The 21939-nt window shown below is 37.3% G+C and overlaps 2 protein-coding genes across 2 annotated transcripts in view; one reads left to right on the top strand and one right to left on the bottom strand.

Annotated features, from left to right (window-relative positions):
* Nucleotides 1-21939, bottom strand: part of LOC138616434 (sodium- and chloride-dependent GABA transporter 2-like) — a 318896-nt gene that overhangs the window by 128986 nt on the left and 167971 nt on the right. The window lies entirely within an intron of this gene.
* Nucleotides 1-21939, top strand: part of ca16b (carbonic anhydrase XVI b) — a 94900-nt gene that overhangs the window by 41467 nt on the left and 31494 nt on the right. The window contains exons 3-5 of the mRNA XM_069690667.1: nt 9793-9972; nt 15491-15639; nt 21439-21534. Coding sequence (XP_069546768.1) covers nt 9793-9972; nt 15491-15639; nt 21439-21534 — 425 coding nt within the window. The remainder of the gene's footprint in view (nt 1-9792; nt 9973-15490; nt 15640-21438; nt 21535-21939) is intronic.

The raw sequence follows: 21939 nt of genomic DNA, 5'->3' as shown, positions 1-21939 counted from the left end.
AATATCTGTGTGGAGTACCACTTCAGACCACCCCAGGAAGCAGTCAGATGCCCAGAAATCTGGCTCTTGATCTAAACTGGAAGGACAGAATTGGTTAATAAAACGTATGCCTTATCATATCAGTCATGACCAAACTCTTAAGTAATTGGCTCCCTGGTATATAAAAAGCTATTTGAATTTACTTACTTACATGGGTAGTAGTAGTAAGTGACCCACAGCATCAGCAAAAGGAAGTACAACTTCAAAATGACTAAAGAGCACTTTTATTTTGATTGTTGAGATAGCTAAGGATTGATGATGATCCACTGGATCTGATGAGTCATCAGATCTTGTCTATTTTTTCTGTTACTTTGGCTTTGACATGACACTTGGGGTGAAAGTGGTTATCTTATCTGAACCTCCTGCCAGCTATCTCTAGCAACAGCGAGACCTTTAATCACCTGCCACAGCTGGTGGCTGCAGTAACTCAAAGAAACCTGATACTATAGTTGTTCTGGGCCGAATGAAGGAAATTTATGACAATGCGGCAAGTGTTTATTATTGTTTATTTTTTTTGCTATAAGTCTGCAGATGAGGGAGTTATTGTTTGACAGAAGTATACAAATCTAAATAGACCTTAACCTATACTGTGACAGAACGATCAAGCACTCCCAAACCCAAATCCAAACTTAAAACCCTGTTGTGTCATTAAATATAAATTTGCATAAAATATGTACATTTGACTAAATGAAACAGAAGGCTTATCTATTATATAATTGCAACAGGTCAATTGTCAGTTGCCAGCCACTTTCCTACAATAACAAGTGTACAGTTACTCTATGATCTAGTGTACAACGTTGCATAAGCAAAGCTATTCCACACACATTTAAAATAAATTCCACTGTGTTTATGAAAACTATGAACATGGTCTTTGTCAGCATAAGATGTGGATAAAATGGACACAAGAAAAACTTAATAACTCAGTTCAGGTAGTAATTAACTAATGTTTATGCAAAATCTACTACTTGATTAGTGATATGCGGGGGCAGATGTTTTTGCCCAGATGTGACAGATGCTTTGCTGTATCATTCTGTTCTGTCCAACAGTTTTAATGTTCCTGTCTGACTGATTCAAAGATTCATATGCCATAGAGAATTGCAACACATTTGTATTTTCTTTTTCTGGCACTAAAACGTTGTTCTTCAATTTGTTGAATAATTATGAGCTATTTTGTTAATACGCTTATCTTGTTTTTGCTTATCAAAACTGGAATCTAGTCAACATGAAAACCAAGTACAATGTTTAATGTATCACTATTTATAGATCCAAACAAAACAATTTTAATTTCATTTTGCAGTACTTGTTGCTTTAAGGCTTTAGCCATACTGAAATTCTAGAAAATCTAAGTCTCTCATGAAAACGGCCAAACCTAAACCAAGATTTAATCTTTAATTGAAAACCTATTTATTTGCCTAGTTACTTACTTCCTGGTTCATTCTTACTTTACCAGCCATTTGGGGGTCAAAAGCTGGGTCAAGCATTAAGTTTACACAGTTCAATGCTCATACACATCAATTAAATGACATTTCTCAAGTATGTTTTTTTTTAAATGATCAATTTCAGTTATTATTGTAATGTAACTCAAAATTATATGATTATCGACTCACCTCTGAGGACGGGTGATGCATGCTTTCATCTATCACTAGTATTAAATAAGGGCTTATCCCCAAAAATTATACCCTTTTTCTATTTATCTTTTGGAAAAAGTTTAATGAATCGCTCTAATGACATTTAATAAGAAGCTGTCTTAAAGAAACATGGCTCTCCGAGTTATTGGTGATGCATTTTCTACTTTGCTCCCAGCAGATCAAATTGTCACTTTTATTAACTTTCTCTGGCTTTCTTCATAGTCATTGATGTGCTAGTGTCACTACAGTACTGTAAATAAAAACATTACTTTTGGTGTACTTTGTTGCTGCCAGCTCTTTGTTCAACACAGAACTGACAAGGTCAAATAAATGCTCATTTAATTTGCTGAAGTGTAACTGAAGACTCACTCATGCATTGCACTCACATTGACCCCCAGATGCCTTTTTTCTACTCTTGCAAACTCCGGTGATATGTCAAGTGCTTGTTCCTTCAGATCTCACTCAGAGAAGTGGATATCAGTCAATGTTAAGGAAAAGGTTCTGTAGGCATAGAAGCAGACTCTGCAATTATTTGTATGTTTTATAATTCCTGGGTTAAAATTATTCACTCTTCTTCAGCCCATATTCCCTCATACCTCTTTGAAGCCTACTGACACCCACTAAGGGCATTATGGTTTTTACCTTCATGGTTCACTAATAATTGATTAATTTTATGTAGATTGGCCAGGAAAGGAATCTGACAAGAAACTATTTTTGAAATCCCAGTTCCTTATGATTACAAAATAACACACAAAGGAGATAGTTATGTAATTGTTGCAATGGATGACTCGCATTAAAAAAAAACACCCTTTCAGTTATTTGAAAGTCTCCAGTGTATGTCTCAAAACACGTGTTGACGTGGATTATTCTCAGATTAACAATTTGTATTCAATTATGTCATCTGTTGAATACAACATTGATTGCAACAACAACAAACAAACAAAAAAAAGGAATCTGTCCTTGGTTGAACTGTTATGTAATCACTTAATTCACTCTGGTCTAACATTTTGTAGTTTTGGCAGCATGACCCCATTTAGACCCGGGAACAGTCAGTCACCAAAATTGGCTGCCCCATTTTTGCCAGGACGTGTTCCTTCACTTTGATTGTAGTTGCATTCAGCCTAATAGTTTCAAATATATTCAGACTCATTTACAATCTGAAGTTTCTGGTCAATTTACTCACGGTTCCTTTCCTTTTCCAAGAGGGCTCTTGTGTGGGTTTGTGGGTATCTTTAAATGACACCAACAATACCTTGAAAATGTCCTTGAAAATGGAAGTGTTACACGGTAAATATTAAAGAAACCAAGAAATGACAATTAATTGTGGGCCATCCCTGGTTGCTTAGACGTGGTGCACTGGGAGTCCATATCTTTATTGCTAAACACTCACAGTCAGCATCGTTCAGTAAACTGAATCTCCTTTTTTCTTTCGTCAGTTGATTCAGCTGAGCTCTCTCCCTTTACTTCGTCACATCCCAGCCATTAGGTCACAGAGCTGCCAGGAAGCATGTAAAGAGATCTGTGCAACAGAGACATTGGAACGATGTTATGAAGTCTGTCGGTGCAAAGGAGCTCTGGTCTTGCAGTTTACTGAAGATTGCACTGTAATATACCAGTGTGTGACAGATGAGTTCCTTGGTCTTGAGTTCATTTTGAATAAATAAGCCGGGAATACTCTCCACATATACAGTACAGGCCCCATACAATGTGCTATATGGTTAATGTATAATGCTCCAACTGAATTCCTTACTTATCTGCGGAAAAAAAAAGGATAAATAATTGTAAGCTAGTGGCACAACATGGATACAAATTTGGTCTGTAAGCCAGTAGGTTAATGACTTTGGTGCAGACTGAAAACCATCGTTGTCTGATAGTTTTCATAATTACCAAATATCTGCAACAATGATATTCCCATCAGTATCAGCTCTAGTTTCAGTTTTTAGTGCTAATTAGAAAAATGCTAAGACACCAAGGGCCTGATTTACTAAAGGTTTGCGTCTCACGTGCAAACTACACACCACCTGTGAAAAAATGTCCTAGCAGATTTACTAAGGACGTGCAGTGAGCATTGCATCTTTCAAATGTTCAATTTAACACGTCGTCCATTTTGCTGGTTTGCCTGCACGCATATGTAATATTGAGCGTTTCTACCTGAAGGTGCAAAATACTGGGAGGGAACATGCAAGTAGAATAATTTGGCACCCGCAACGATATTTACTGAACCTGAAAGTAGAAATAGGAGAAGTGGTTGCGTGTTAATTTTAGTACGACTGAAAGGAACATATTAATCAGATGATCATCAGGAGAGACGGCTGCTCTTATTGCGGTGAGAAGGAGACGCAGGGAAACCAAGGAATACGTAAAGAATGTGGTTTTACAACCGTGGAAACATTTTTGAAATGACAGAGGGAAAACTTATTCTCACATATCGTTTGTCCAGCGATGACATTTCTGAGTTATTGAATGAACTGAATGATGATTTACAGCCAACAAGGAGGAGCCACGCAATACCAGCAATTAAAAAAAAACGTCTTGCGACTCTGCATTTACTTTCCTCGGGGTCATTCCAGCGTATCGCTGCTTGGATATCCCACACAGTCCCATTATTCAGGTGTGTTTTCCCAGGTACCGAATGTGTCCCGCAGAATTCACAGGTAGCTTCATAAAGTTCCCGAGCACTCGCGAGACACTGAATGAAAAGTCAACTGCTCATCACAGAAAGAGCTGGACCTGCTGATCGGTGTTTGTTAGAGGATCTCATCCACCGTCCATCCTCTTTTATTTGTCGACGTTTTATTATTAAGCCTTTTTTTTTGCCTTTTCCCACGGCATTTACTTCCTTGCCTATATAGCATTTCGTTCTTGTTATATTTATATTTCTTAATTCCAGTGGGATCAGATTTCCTTTTCCTTTTGTGGTTGCTCTGTTTTCCATTGCTGGAATCACTTTAACACACGCAAACCCCTCATTTAAATATAGTGATTTGCACCTGATTTCAATGATGCAATTACTCTTAGTAAATCACCTGCAGAATGGGTGCAAAAAAAAGCAAGTGCAAACTTTTGGAAGGAACATGCAATTTAGTACCCTTTATTTGAGATCTTAGTAAATGTACAGATTACAAGTGATCTACTCTGTCAGTAAAGTACAGTTTTAATTATCAAAGTACTGTGATTTGGGATTTTCGATCACTTATTGATTACTTTTCTGTTAAACATTTTAAACTGGGCATTTCAGCTAGTAAATTGTAAATTATAATTTAAACTAGCCAGTGTAAACCTCACAACAGCAATAAAGGAACAACGTTCTCAACCTCAAACCAAGTCTACATTCAGGTCGACTCATTGCTGAGTGCTGATAGAACAATTAACAGGACTGGCTACTGGTCACAGATTTTAATACTTGATAAAGAATATCTCCTTTGTAATATGTCTTCGTCTTATCTGGCAACATGGCCAACTGCCTCGGTGTGGTTGCCTAGAGCAATTCACATTGATTTGATCGACGAGAGGGTGCAAATTCAAACACGAGAACCAATCAAAAACAAGTCTTAAAATTTTAATGCATACTGCCAAATGAATAGACCCTGTTTGAATATAGACAGAAGACATTCCTGCACAGTGAAAAGATGCAAAGCAGCACAACGAATCTTGTATTCTGCATATTCGATCTTTACCAAAAATAATAATTTCAGATTTAACCCCTTTGTAATCACCAATATTTTGAATAGTAACTGTATTTTATTAGGCTACATAGTTTATCCACGTAAGTGTAACAGATCACAATTCCCTTTATTCTGTAATTGAATTACATAACTCCCCAACACTGGGGCTGGGAAAATAGGCATGTATATTCATGAAATTGATTCGATGAGCATAGTATTATATGAAACCATATGAATTAAACAGTTCTACTTAAATTTACTAAATAAATGCAACAACTCTGTGTTATTGGATGCTAAAAGCAAAAAAAAAAAAAAAAAAAAAAAAAAAAAGATCTGTCATTTGCTTGTCAGCAGTTGACTGATCATCAACTAATTCCACTCTTCTGGCCTGTTTGAACATTGTACAAGCCTTGAGCTCATCAGTTTTCTGACCTGGACATATGATATTCCCCACTGCTGTAGTGTGTGTGTCTCCACCATCTGGAGTGTTATCAGCATATTGAAACTGACAGCAGGAATGTTGTTCAAAATGTTATCTGATGCTCCTGCATTCACTGAAGGGATTCATCAGCATGCACATGGCTTTGATCTTGTTCATATATGTATATATATATATATATACACACACACACACAACTGGCATGACCCTTCTCAGTGTTGATACTGTGCCTTCTATCTGCCGGCCATGTTTTGTTGTTAATGCTACTCATGCATATGGACAGTTTGGCTGAGATTTTTGCAAGTTAGAGTGCCGATTCTGGGAGGTCTGCCAGCCGGCATACAGCATGCACGCTTTCACTGCAAGGGACAAAACGGAAATGACAAGGCAATCGCCATTCTGTCAGCATTGCCATGGTAGCACAGGCACGGCTGTTTATCCCAAGGTTAATGGGATGACGCCTGGAACTGAAAGTGCCAGATTGAGAGAAACATGTGCCTGTTTTACTTAAAACAAGTAGATAGCAGAGAGTGGTGTCACATCACAAAGAGATGAGCCCAGAACAGGTCGGATTAACGAATGAAATGAAGAAAAATGTCACGAGCAACATCCGTTCTACTTCTAGCATAGATTATAAATAGCTTAATGAAGGCATGATATATTTTCTGTAGTATCCTGATGTAGATGTGATGTTTCATCTTCAAACCTGAGCTGCCAGACTTCTCAAACACATTATAGGTTGTGAGAGCACAGAAAATAATAGGTGATTACTTTGCCATCCTACATATTTGTCAATATCAATTCATACATTTGAACTTGGAAGAAATATACTATAATGCATACTGTTTCCTGGACTGATTAAACAGATTAACCGAGCTGCCACCACTATTATTGGAGAACTTATATTTGTCCAAACTACAATTGATCTTGAAATTCAAACAACCATAGTTTTAAACATGACTACGGTTACTGACTGTATTAGCCTGATAATCTGTGTGAATTTTGTTTCACTTCATTCACTCTTTTTAATCCCTGAACAAACTGGCTAGGTTGCTGCTGTAGACAATGGAAACTGACAAACTTTGTTAAATATTTTCATATAGTCCTGGAAAAGGAGCTGTAATGTCATTGCAAGTCACACATTTTTCTCAATCATTGATATGCTTGTGAAACTTGGTATACTCGATAAATTCCTTAATAACATGGAAAGATTTTCCCTAAAATAAATCTGTCATGCAGCTCAGTGCGTGAGCTGTTCCCCCAGAGACCATATGTTGAATGTAGCTGAACATGTAGAATGTAAAGTTTCAAATAAATCAATTGACAACATTATAAAACAAGAACTTATTTTTAATTTCTTCACCGCCGCTTTACAGAGAGGGTAGGATGCAGTGGGAAAGGCTTAACCACTAGGATTATAGTCCTTCTGATGGATGGCAATGAGACAGATTAATCGACTGCTGTGCAACCCTCACTTATCTGATTTTAGCACTGCTCCTCCCTTTCTGTTCTTGAAAGGCAGAATTATCTCCAGCAGTAAATGAATGTAATGTGTTTGAATGGAAAATTAGCAAAACATTAAAATAAAAAAATTACACTTTGTTACACTTTGAGTCCAAGTGACCTGTGAAATATTTTTTGTTTGTTAAGTGATAAAATTACATATTTATTTGTTTGATGCCAGTTATATCTTCAGTCTGTGCTTACATTTGCCAGCCCACAATACATTTAGTCTGGTTTCTTTTGTAACTCTATTGTTCTGAAGTATGTCATATAGACTTTTGCAAAACCCTATGTTTCTCAGTAACATCTAAAATGGTTGTTTGCCACAATTTCCTCAAGAGGAGAAAAGACAAAAGTGAAAAAATTGGGGTTGAAATTGCCCACTGGAGAACCAGAATAACTTACAGTGTTTTGTTTTTTTCCTTCATAGTAGCCCACATAACACTTTGTCGGTTAGGGAAATGGTAAATGTTCAAAGCAGCTGGAGGCAATGTTACTTCAGACAGCTCTGCCAAAGAGAATATACTTTTTGTCCGCTCACAAATGGGGTAGAAGTCATAACCAATTGTATAGCTGCTTCAAGTGTGTACGACTTTATCAACAATAGGGTCCCAGAACAGTGTAAGTATACAGGTACACCTACCCAGATTCGGTCTAGGCTCCAGTGCTTGCTGTGGATATAAACTAAAAATGCATAGAACTCTGTGGGTAAGTAAACTAATGTAGCTTATCTCAGAAGTGCCATCAGATTGATTGAGATACTGATACTGATTTAGATATTTTGTAGTATAAAAAAAAAATCTAATAGCAATATATTGGCTTTTTTTTTTTTTTTTTCTTTTTCAAAGAATTGTAAAAGCTGTTAAACTTTCTTCTTCAGCTCTTCCATAATGATTGTGCTGTTGATTCACAGTGAGGTTAGCCTTGGTACCAAGGCTTTCACATATCAGGGAATCATTTGTTTCATTGTTTTTATCAAAATATTACTTCTCAGAGCTTTTATTTTGGAATCAAAACATTATTTAACGGAGCTAAAGATGTTTAGTTGGGCTTCATTGTCGATTTGAGTAGCAATGTTATTGCTAACTTGTTAGCAATCACAATGGAATGGGACATAATAAATTCATTTTTTTATTTTTTATTTTTACATAAAGTGTGCATAAGAGTTTCATTTGAAAATGGTAAACATTTTCTCAATTTTATGTAAATCCTTTTTGTGTATTTATGATTGACAAGGAGCTTTCACTTTCCTTTAGCATTAGTGTTTTATTCCTAATGGGCTCTATTCCAGGGTATGGAATATTGGGATTGTACTGGTACAAACGTGTTGGTAAATCTACAGTCATGACTGACAAATTTAATCCTGCTTGCTAATGCAGTCATTAGTTAGAAATGCAGCTCAAATCCATTTTAACATTTACGTGAGATTCAGTCCTTATAAATCCATAATCTTGCAGGTGGTGTTTTGAAGACAGTTTATCTTCATTTAAGTCACTGGACAAGTCTGAGACATTTCCAAGGATTTAGCCTACACCTCTGAACCTTGAGACATATTCATCGGAGAGATTAATAAAACGATTCCTGTTTATGTGTTTGCACAGCCCACGGTGTGTGTTAATGGTTGTTTTCTGAGTTGATGTGATAAAACATAGAATATTTCAAAAATAAATCTGAGTCACACTGTCTTTTTGAGGGACTTGAGCACAGTGTTTTTGGCTCCAAGGTGTTTATACATAGCAAGACATAAAGCCACCCTTGATCCAGTTCTCATATCTTTTTCATGAGCCTGTAGCAAAGTTGCCCTATATCTGTAGGGAATGGGATCATGAATATTGTGTTAACCCAGAAAAGTTAAAATCCATGCATGCTTCCTTGTTCCCCTGATCCCTCAGCTTTTGTTGTTGCATTGGCCAATTGTGCCCAGGAAGAGATCAAGGGGACCCCTGTCGGTTGTGGATTATTCTTTTGTAGCAGCGCCACTGTAGGGGATAGAGGATTAAAAGAGCAGACAGTGGATGGGGATTCTTCAGGAAGTTAGTTTGCAGCACACACTGCACATGAATTGTTAACATTGAGTATTTTCTATTGAATTGTTTATTTATCATAATTTTTTTTTATTTTAAATATCAGCAGGCATCAATGCACATTAATTATGTACTCATTCTAGGCTCTGTTTCAATTTGTGGAGCACAGTAGGACTACGCCTCCTTTGGATATTTTTGTATTATATATGGACAATTAGCACTGGATTTGCCTGCACCCAGATGATGAATTTCCTTTGTGTTTGCATGTTTTCTTAGCTGTTTGAGGGTAAGGTGGGGTGATGTAGAGGGCACTGCAGTTGAATGAATGTCAAATAATCATTGTCTTCTTTCCCTCCATTTGTGTTTCGGGAATATTGAAACTGACAATTTTACTGCTGCTACAGCAGCAACAGTGTTTCCTTAGACAAATGTGATTTCTGGCCACCATTCTACATTGTGCGTAATCCACATTTTGTGTCTTTATGTTTCTACAGGAAGCCATGGACCTCGAGGCTGGGCAGCCTCATACCTAGAATGCTCTGCAAAGAACCAATCACCTGTGGACATCGTAGATGAACAAGCCCTGGTTTCGGAGGAATACCAGGAGCTGGTGCTTGACAAGTTCAACGCTGAGTCTTCCAACCAAACCGCCATGAAAAACACTGGAAAGACAGGTGTGCATTAGAGTTTGTTTTGTTTGGCCTGTAGACCCCATAAAAAAAAGTACTGCCACAAATAATTATTTCATTATCAGTTAATCTTTCAGTTATTTTGTCAGTTAATAAATGAGACATTTAGTCTTTTAAAATATCAGAAAAATGTTAATTATCGCTTCCCAAAGTTCAAGGCAGGTGCAGCAAAAAATGTCTCGATGTCTTGACCAACATTTCACAACCAAAGGATATTCAGTTTAGTATCATGGAGGACTAAAGTAACTAGATATGGTTTACATTTAAGAAGCTGGAATTAGAAAATGTTTGCTTTTTTTTGTATTTAAAAAATGACTCAAACAATTTATCTATTACCAAAATAGTTGATTCATTTTCTGTTAATTAGCTAATTGACTAAATGCTGCAGCCCGATAAAATCCACAATAATAACAAAGAAACAGACCCCAAAAATGTTTAATTTAAAGTTAATGATTTTCAATGATTGTTTAATTTCAAATGATTCCACACAGAGAAACAACATGTATTATGATGACACTATAATATAATAAAACTTGAGATAGCTGTCCCATAATACATTTTACCTCTGGTTGTACCAGTCCATTACAAGCAGATAGTGCTGCAATTATTAAGCAGAAAAAAAGTAATTAGGAAACATGACAATATTGGATTCAGGATTTTTGTATCACTGCAATTAAGGCCTTTAATATTCCGGGTATTTAATTCACTTGATTAGTCAAAAACAGACATCCCATTTAGTCATCGTATCTAAAAGCAGCTTTATTATTGAATTTCCAGGTAGTTCATTATTCCACAGGATATATTCAGTTGAATAATATAAGATTTCATTCATCCAAGATATTAAAATGTGAATCTTGAAACTCAACCAAATTTGTACCTACTTCACAAGCAAATTTTAAACATCCCTACATGACAAATTTGCAGTACTTTGAATGGCACCTTTTAAAACACATTAATGTTTCAGTGAAGCATACAACAGTCACACTCAGTAGTATCACTCTACCATGATTCTTGTAACTCTATCACCGGTCTCAGTAATTCCTTTGTTATTGCCTTCTTTGTGCTCTCACGCTGCTCTGCTCTATCTCTTAGCGTTCTGTTTGGATGCAGCCCTCATGGCTTGTTTACACATGCATTTTGAAGCTTACTCGATTAACTGCAACCTCAAACCATTGCCCCGAAGTTTGGTTGTTGTTGTTGTTGTTTTTTTTTTCAATCAGCAAATCTGTCTGACAATGGTGTGAAAACCCTGACCTTTATTGATCTCCATCCTTTTGGCACTGTTTCTCTCTGTGTGTAGTGTCATCTTTTGGGTTTGATCATGAGAGCTGTTAGCCATCATGACAACCAAGGCCATTGACACAGGCAAGTAATGCTGCAGGCTGCTTATTTACAAAGATGGAAATAACACGGCTGGGTGTAATTTTGGGCACATGCAGTACAGAGGGAATTTTAGATTGCTAAGCACTGTGAAAATCAGGAATATGGAACCACATTACCACAAAATATTTTGATCCAGAGGCTGTTTAGAAGAGGTCAACTTAGCATTGAGCAAATTCACATTTCTGTATTATGAAAATAGATTTTAGTTTGTGCTGAATGTGGAGCCGTTTTGTCTTGTCTACTGTTTGCCATTTCTTCTGTTCTTCTGGATTTACGATAACGTGAGATAGCAGGTAAACTTTATTGATGATTCATTAAAAAAAAAAGTCATTATCAAGAAATACTCATAATAGTCACAATATAATACATTTAAAAAAATGAACAAACTAAAATAACATTTTAAAATGAAAAATATCTGGACAAAGCGTGTGGATGGATGGATGGATAGATGCAGCTCTCGAGTGCATTAATTGGTTAGATCTTTCTCAATGCTACTACAACCTAAATAAGTAGAAAATGTGAAAATCGGTGCATAAACTTTCCTCAACTTTTCAGGGCTGCATTTTATCGGCTGTATTACTTAGATTGTGAGTGCTCATTGACTACATTTGTTTTAAGACAGTGTTAGTTATTGATCATAACAGGAATTTGTCATTCTTGAAAAATTATTTTCAAACAAGTTTGGGACGTGATGCGTTCTCCAAACAAGTCTTCGGCCTTCAGAGTCCTTGTCTTTTGTTTTTCACATCACGACTTGTTGCATCTTTGGTATTTTGTGATTACCCAGTCCAGACTCTTATTCATGCTTCTTTCTTGACAATGTTTTGTTTTTAAATTGTTTAGCCAAGCCCATTGTTGTGTGGTTGTCACGATGCTTTTGTTCTCGTTGCCTGGTAGTGACACTTCATCAGACTATGATTGCTTTTATGGGCTGTTACAAAAGAGTGGTGTTGAGGATGCTTCTATTGCCAAATGATTAGATGTAACCTTCAGTTAGAACTGAGGATCACAAGAATGCCTTGAGGGGATTTCTTCGAACATGGCAAAAGATTCACTTGGTACCAAGCTTGAACTGGTTAGTTCTTCGGAGTCTGAGGTCAAGGTCACTGTGACCCCAATTCGATCCATTTTCATGAACATGATATCTCAGGAACGGCAGGAGGAAATTTCTTCAAATGTGGCCTCAAGGATGAACTGACATCACAAGCGCAAGATGGTAGTGCTTGTATTCTGGGTATTTGGCTTCACATCTGTATAGGGGGAAAAGCGAAACGCATCGTTCATAGGAAATATCGGACTCTTGCTCTTATATGAGCTAAATGCTCCACCATGTTCACCAGCTAGCCATTAGCTGTACCTGTTTGCCATCCTGTTCTGATCTGATAGTAAAACGGTACATTTGCAGGCCACACGGCTAAACAATAAGCTGACACTGTATAAAGCTGAGTAAAACCAATGGCAGTTGCAGATTAAGGTGATTGTTTAGCTCAATCAGAATTACTCCTTTAACATTGTCACATTTAGTTTTCATGTTGTCAGTTGATATATTATTGTAATATATTTATTTTAGTGACACAAGTACATTGTATTTGACATCACTATTCAAGACTCAAGATTTTTACAAATTGTATGTCAAATTTTCCTTAAAATCTTTATTCACTGGCATGTGACGCTGTCTCCAACCCTGTAATGCCACTAGGGGGAGCTAAATATTGAATTCTTCTGCAGAAGGGCATTAACATCCTTCACACTATTTAAAAGTCAGTGTTGTAATTAAGAACTGAGTGAATAGATCTTAAAAGTTCATTGCGATTGATTTTCTGACATCCCCTTGTGCCCTGACCTGCTTTGAGATCAGGCTGATTGGCTGCCATTCAAGCGCTATTCCTCAACAAAACATTTCTCAGTAAAATTTCAAACAACTCCCAACCAAATTCATGGGGAATCGGAAGACCCCAGAGACATTTGCATTGATCAAGGATTTACTTTCACAGACATTCCCCTTCTTTCACAGGCTGTGATTCAAGGTCTTTTTGGCTTAGCTTCTAATTCCTCTTCTGCTGTTGGAGGGTTCAAACACACCCAGGGCCGCATTTCTAATGAAACTCCCAAGGCCAGCCAGCATCCCCTCTCCTTGGCTTTCCTTGTGTTCCTCATAGGATTACACTGTATCAACAAAAGCAGTAACTGGGATTTATCACCATTTCTCTAAACGTTTTGCGCTTTTGCAAAGAAGTTGCGCAATTACAGTAATTTGATGGGTGGTTATTTCCTGTGCCAACTGATTTTCACTTTGACTTGAAGCTTGCAGTGGTGGAAATCTCCTGCATCATTTCTTCTCCATCATGCTGTGGGCCTTCAGCTTAAGCAGCACTGGCACGTTAATACTGCTGGCAGATTCTTTCTTGCTTCACGACAGGGGCTCAGCTCATCCCTCATCACACAAGGTTCTCCTCTCTTCAGATCTTCTTGTCTCTTCCTTCTTTTTCTCCAGATGTCATGGTCACGTTCTCTCTGCTGTCCGTCAACGAATGATCTATTTCAGTCACTTTGATTTCATTTGTTCGCTCTGTTGCTCATGTTATCTGTTTACTGACAGTCTGTGTTTGTGTGTTCACACACTTATCCGCCTAGTTTGCTTTGTGATATGATTAAAAGTGGGCAGTCCTTATTCAGAGGCTGACTAAATCCTCCTGTAACGGGAGGGATCAGCCTGCAGAGCACCAGGTCTAATCTGGTTAATTATGTCAAATGTAGACGTGGTGAAGGGTTATAGATACATTAGCCTTTAACCTCAGCCAGGACAGCAGAGGGATGATAATCTGCCTTGTCATGGTGTTTCCAGATACCATGGAAAACTTAACACAGCTTAAACTCACCCTTGCATGACACTGCCGAGTATTAACAAGCAGACAGGCTGAACTTTTAAGGTGAATCCAAATTGCTGCTGCCAAATGAAAACCCCTAAAAAACTGCAGTGATGTCTCTGCCTTCAGGAGAAGGATTACATGGTTCACTATTGGGTGAAGAGTGTGGCTCATCCACTAACGCGGGCTCCAGTGCCACCTAGCCACATGTAGAAGTATCCTACAACAAGATAATAAATCTGAAGTTTCTCCTAATGAGCAGGCCTGTTATTGTGTCCACCACTATAACTTAGATATATAATATAATATATTCATAATATTTTTTTAGACAATTTAGAAATACTGGACCTTATTTGGCAGCTGGCAACAAGTTGTGGTGCCATCATTGCATGATCGTGTCTTTTACAGCCAGCCAAAACCAAAATCTTGCATACAAAGTCATTTTTGAGTGTGAAGTTGTGGCTAATTGCAGAATTTTCTACCATACTGGAAAGGTTTTTATACTGCTTCACTTCATCAATCCCAGTCTTCTCATCGGCAGTTAATAAAATTCTGGAGAAAAATACATCTGCATTGACTACCCCTGGGAATCTAACCCCATTCTCCAAAATGGCAGCCGTCGTTATTCAGAGAAGGTGCTCAGGGAAATAAAATGAATTAAATTGAATTTCCACTGCAAATTTAACATTTAAAGACTTATTATATTTTCGTATTTATTTTCTTATATTTACATCACAGCCTATTTTAATGTCTTGGAGGCCTGAAACATTTTCTTGTATTTCTACCATCCTTGCCAAGTTTGAATTCCCACATTGAGATCTCTTTAGAGTCTGTCCAAGGTTTTAGTTCAGACTGACAATGGCACAAACAGAAGCAATGACTGATAAGTAGATTAATTAGTTTCTGAAGCAGGTAAAAATTGCAGTGTTATTTTGTTAGAGAAATAATTGGGATCTTTTTTTATTTTGATATCTTGCGATAACATGCTGTTATTCTTATCTTTTAAAGGACACATTATACATTTGAAATTCCGAATTTAATTGTGTTACTTTTATGAGTTGTAAAATTTAGATAATAAGAATCAAGTTCTGATCTTAATAGGCATGAGAAAATGGTGAGCAACATGGACACTGCTGACCTGAGCTTCTGTAGATTCTGTTCTTTGATTAGTAATCTCCTTTCTGATGCCTTTGCATTACTGCTTAGTTTTCCTTCGGTGTTTGATTCCATTTTTTATCCCTCTTTGTCTCCAGTGGCTGTACTCCTGAAGAATGACTACTTCGTAAGAGGTGCTGGACTGCCAGGGCGCTTTAAGGCTGAGAAGATGGAGTTTCACTGGGGCCAGAGTAATGGATCAGCAGGCTCAGAGCACAGCATAAATGGCAGACGGTTCCCTGTTGAGGTAAAACATCACGTTGCAACACAATTTGACAAATGTGCAATATCGAGCGTTGAAGATAGACGCTGAATGTTGGAGAAATGTTTGGACTGATTACAAAATGATACACTTCCAAAATGGTTTGATTATCAGAAAAGATAACGCATTGAATTAAAGCCATGAACACCATAATGAAAGTTGAGACACAGTTTTGCTTGTAGATTTCACTGAATTCTTTGTGGCATGGATTCAGTAGAGCGTGAAAAACTCTAAACTCTAAAAGTAACCTTGCTGATGTAATGTTCAGCTGTCTTGGTTTATAATTTCAGACAACAGATTCATATTACAGAAAGGTTGTGAAGATCTGGGAATTTGTCAGACTGGGTTAGGTTTTCAAGTTGTATCTTGAACTGGCTGAAAAAGGAGAACAGATTTTTAAGTCATAACAGAAAAGAAACAACTCTTGTAACAAATATGTTAATCAAGTCTGAAACGCCTCAGTATTATTTATTCAGTCATGGATTAAAGCAGACATCTTATTCTTTTTATGTCAGGCAGAGAATTGGTTGTTAGTGCCTTTCAATTTTTTTCATTTACAATACCATTTCTGTTTATTATCTAAATTGAATTTGCAAATGTATCATGCTTTTTTACATTTCGCAGTGTTATAGAAAATGTTTTTTACATCCTCTAATGTCAAATTGTTAGTAATTAGTTTATATTTAACAGTGTATGGAAACAGGAAACGGCTGCTAGCCTCTCTGCCCTATCTTCAAACACACAGCTCGAGTCCTCTGTTTGTTTCTTGGCCCTCTTCTTTGGAACCATCTCTGCAGACACAGCTTTTGATGCTGAATGGCTGAGTAATTAGATTTATTTTTGCCACATCATTTTGTGTTCAGCGTAGTGTTAAAGGGCACCGGATTATATACAGCCATTATAAAGCTGTTGTGCATATGGCTCTTTTGATGGTGTGCTTCTAAATAAGACGATGGAATTTACTTTAACGGCCAATTTGGGCAGTTGTAAGAAAAAGGCTGAGCAAACAAGAAAATTATGCCCTTTAGTCATATAATTTATACATGTGATATATAGATTGTAGCTAAGCTTGTCTTTGTCTGTAGACCAAGGTTTGTGCATTGACTTTTCTGTCAAAGAACATAGATTCCAAAGCTAATGCACTTAGTGTGGTATCTTTATATAGAAAAAGGAAAATACTATATACCTGCCAGGGGATACTGTATGCGGAATAACTGAAGTAGCTCAGTCCATTACATTACAAAATAATAATAGTAGTGATATGGCAAAAAAAAAAAAAAAAAAATGCATCACCATACAAAATAATAATAATAGTGATATGGCAAAAAAAAAAAAAAAAAAATGCATCGCCATACATTTGTATAAAGTGGGAAATAAACACAAACTAATGTGACGCTGAGCTCAAGCAAGAAATGGATCTAACTAACCAGAATAAACTATAACATCTCAACACCACATGCTGCAATGGAGAGTGCCTAAAAACTGTAGCAAGCAAGCAGAATAGTTTAAATAAATAGCTACAAGTAATGGATAAATGATTCAAACATTCAGCTCGTGGCAGTCCAAGTAAAAATAGTATGAATCCAAACCCTGACCAAACATGCTGAAAAAAATAGGAAACGGGAACACGTGTGAACATCGACAATTACAGGATAACTGTGTGCTGGAATGCAAGTTTGAGGGTACTACTGGTACTCTAAACCGGCTGCTACTGAATTTTTTTGCAGCAATCATGAATGCCGTTTGGATGTAAAAAGACATCTGCTACATTGTCCATACCTTAAATTTTGAGTGACCCTCTTTTTGTGGCGTTTATTCTGTTGTCTTCAGAACACACAGCTCAGATTAACAAATAGGGCCAACAAAAGGCCCTCATGGCAAATGCACAGTTACCATCGATATTTCCAACCTTAGGTACAGAAAGAAATATTCCACCCACATATCGGCGAAGATATTTCCTGTTCACCACAGTATGTAGAGTATGCATATGTACATGGTGCACCACAGAAATGGCACCGAGTTTGAAATCTGCTTTTCAAAAATTATTTAGCTTTAACAACAAGTCAGCCTACATTCCGTATATCAAACATGATGTATTATTTCACACTCTGAAGCAGCAGTGAAATCAAATGATGAATGGATGAAGGGTAATATGGCGGCGTAGGATCTAGCCTTTACCCGTTTGACTGCTCCATCCTGTAAGATGGGCAATTCTCATTTTTCAAATGTATAACTTGGCAGAATTTGATGTATTTGAGATTGTATTAAATTGGACATGTGTGCAGCAAAACTCTACATGTTATATGAATAAATGTTTGTGCTTGAAGTAGCCAGTTTGTAGCAGAGGTTGGCTTTTGTTTAGTTGTGTATATGTTTTGTTCTTCAAAAGTTGAGCAGCATGACCTTGGAGGTTGAGCTCCGGGGCTTATTTGTCTCTGCTAAACAGAGCCTGTTTTCCTGTCTGCTGTCTAATTATCTCTCCACTCCAAATCAGTCACATTCAGCCCTGAGTCGCACATAACACCCCGCATAAAGCATTTACTCTTACACCGGGGATGAGAAATGTTTTATCCCACCTGCCTAGAAGCTTCAAAACAGACACAGATATAGTTCACACATGTGTACAGGAGGTGGAAAGACAAATTTAAATTCAATAAACTGTATTATAAAGCAGATCTGGCTTTGTAGCATGGTTAAAAAAAAAAAATACCAACGGGCTGCTCGGCTTGTGGCTCCTGAGCTTGACATTAATCTAACCACGGTCTTTTTCATGGGAGTGAAGTGGGGAAATCGATAGATGGACCACCTGTTCGCTCAAATAGCACAATGAAAAATGAAACAGTGGATTTTTTCTCCCTCAGGGTACCATAGGGAGATCTTTTCTAATAATATATTAGGGTGTCACCAAGGTTAGATTAATTATACATGGATTACAAATCACACCTTGGAAGGGTATGTGTTTTCACACAGTACTAGGGATGTATGAGTAAGTGTTAGGGTGAGCGTACAGTAAGAAACAGAAAAGCTCCAACCGTGCTGAAAGCATTTGTGTAACAAAAAGAAAACACAGTTAGAGTCTCAGATGAGCCAAGGCCAATCCCCATTAGTTTTGACTTGTGCCGATCCCAAGATGCACTGTTCTTTAGGATAACTCGTGTAAAAAGACAACACACACACACACACACACACACACACACACACACACACACACACACACACACACACACACACACACACACACACACACACACACACACACACACACACACACACACACACACTGAAAAACATAAACTACACAGCACATTTAGAAATGCAATTGCCAGTGTGAAAACACATGAACCATAACACAATGTGCTGAGAAAATACAGAAAATACAAACAAAGACAGATCAAGCTGCAAACAGACAATAAAACACAGCAAAATACATAAACTCTGGATTATTAATGTCAACAACCTGACAATTGTGGTGGAAAATGATGGAGTGTCTGCCTAGTAACAATAATGCTTGACATAGACAAAATATCTGGAAAAAGCGCTGAATTCAGCCATCACAATAGGTGAAGATGTTCTGCTCGTTTGATTTGTGTGTTTAAATTGAGGCGCATTGAGCTCTCGGGGCCAGTGAAGTGTAAACAATTAAACAATTTGTGCTTTTGTGTCTTGTTCACAGCAGAAATACTTAATAAACAAGCAGTGAATATGTTTTTAAAAGGAGCCATAAGACAAGAGGCCACACATGGCTTTTTACCCTGATGTTAAACAGCACTTGTAACATAGGCTCTTTCACTGAAAGCAATAGAAAAGGTGTTTTTACCTGGTATTTTAGTTCCACTCAGCTGTATTATTCGTTGGTCAACATGAAAATGCTCCAAGTATATTACAGTGAATTTTTGTGTATTCTTCCTCTAGCAAACAGTGGGCTCTGTCATTTTAAATGCACATGCTTGGTATCTATGCTTACTGCATGTGGTTCACCATCCATTTGATTGTCTTGTGCTGTCACTCGCAATTTTCTATGAAGTTCTGTCAGTAATTTTCATATATTTGTTGAGCAACACCTACGCTATACAAATTGTCACTTTTTTCTTCTGGAAAATGAGTGCTGTAGCACTTTGTGGGGGCTCAAGTGAAATGATTTGGTCGATGATTATGTGCAATTGGAGTGTGAGGTTTGACAGAGATTTACCTGTTAACAACAACATGCTGTGATGCCATGGTTGTAAAGGAAAAGAGAAATATATTCATGTTGCTGTGATAACATTTGAGATCTCTCCTCACAAAAACTTATTTCTTGTAGTTTTCTTGTCTTGCCTTCAATATTTTGCTGTCTGGGGAAATCACACCAAACATGACTTTGTTATTCACCTGTTTGTGCTTAAATGGAACTTGGGAATGCAGAGCAGCTGTCTGCACATGTTCATGCTCACTTTGTGCCAGAAGACAAAAACAAAAAACAAAAAACTTTAGAAAGGCTCAGGAGATGTGGACAGCACATCTCTCTGCTTTATAGACAGCTTAAAGATTGGTCAGACCGCATGTCTGCTCTTCTTTAAATCAACAGCTTTCTGCAGTGTCTGTGGGTGTGGATAAAGTAAAAAAAAAAAAAAAAAAAAAAGGAGGTTTTATGTCAGATCTCCTAAAAAAAAACATAAAGTAAACAAAAATGTGATTGAATTATTCAAATTGCTATAATTCTTTTTGTTTAAAATTGTGAGATAATTGAAAATTACATTTTCCAAAGTGTGCTGTTAACCAGAGCAGATCACATGAGCCAATCTCAGTGAGTAAATGAAGCCTAAGGGGGCCATCTTAATTGGGTAATGTAGTTAATAACATCTGAAGGGTGATGAATGGCTGGTGCTCTTTCTTGCTGCATTCTCAAGGTTCCATTAAAGGCTGCAGTTAAAGTAGCTCTGAGGAAACAGATTAACTTAAATTATCTGAATTGAGTCAGTTTGTACCTGGTTTAGCCCTCTACTTTGCATTAATGGATTTACCTTTATTTATGCGCTAATTTACTTAGATTTTATCCATCGGTTGTCAACACAGCCAATTGTGGCTGGTGGTTTCTTGTAATTTGGCTTTGAAGAAGAAAAAAGGCACCCATACCCTTTAATTAAATCAACATCTAGGACTTTTTTCTCATTGCCAATTAACTCAGTTCAGTGACATGAAAGGATTTTTCAATTTAAAGAGGCTTGACAGTGAAATGATGGACAGCTCCAATTGCTACTTTTAGAATAATTTGCTGATTTTGATCAGTGCTACCATTATGTCTTCTTTGAAATGAGAGAAATGAGAATCTTTTCTTCTTGAAAACCATGGCCTTGACAGGTATATGATCTATTCTGGGAGTACTGGTTTTCACATGATACCCACACATCCTTAGCTTTGTTGTGAAATCAGAGGCAGTGTTGTGGGTGATTTAAGGTAATTGGGAGCAATGATTAGAAGTCTAACATTCTGTTAGATCTCAGCACAGGGGAAAAAAGAGCATGTTCCTCCAGTTCTTTCTCTCTGCTCATGATTATGTCTGTGAGGACAGACGCCCTGAGGAATGGGATGCTGTATTTCTCCAGCAACCCCCAAGGAGTGGCAGCACACAAAAAGAAACGACACAGATTATGGGAGATTTATGAGAGTGATAAATACACCCTCTTTTATGCCCCTCAAAACAGCTTTTCATCAGCTCCTCAGCAGTGTGTCCAAGTGATTGATGGCAGGACTGTTCGTTCTCCTTGTCCACTCCTCAAGCTGTTTATGCTCTGTTTCCCATCCCAGATGCAGATCTACCTTTACAATTCAGATGACTTTGACAGCCTCAGTGCTGCCATCAAGGAAAGACGCATCATTGCTGCCATGGCTGTCTTCTTTGAGGTAAGGTATTTCCAGGACTAAAGGTCAAGACAAATATAAAGAAATCCAGAAATACAATGCAACATTGTTCTGTTGATTGGCCCACTTTACTCCAGATCAAACAATTCTTGGATGCCATACCATTAGATTTGATACACACATCCATGGTTCTCTCAGGATGAACATTCATAAATTCAATGACCCTCTGACTTTTCACTAAATGCCATCATCAGGTCACATTTTTCAGTTTGTTCAATACTGTTTTACGTGGAATGAAATACAATAGGAAAATAGCTTTTTTAAATATTAGCGGAAATCTGACTCGAGAGGAAGATTGGAATTGTGCTCGTCAAAGATAGTCAATAAAAGACAAACATTTATTTGAAATAATGTGTTGTCATAGGACATTTTCTCCTCATCTGGTTG

The sequence above is a fragment of the Brachyistius frenatus genome, unplaced genomic scaffold (genome assembly GCF_029030835.1).
Source record: "Brachyistius frenatus isolate BFR_SWC_R1_liver_20210118 unplaced genomic scaffold, ASM2903083v1 Contig_10, whole genome shotgun sequence".
Classification (NCBI taxonomy): Eukaryota; Metazoa; Chordata; class Actinopteri; family Embiotocidae; genus Brachyistius; species Brachyistius frenatus.
This window is presented reverse-complemented; position numbering and strand designations above follow the sequence as displayed.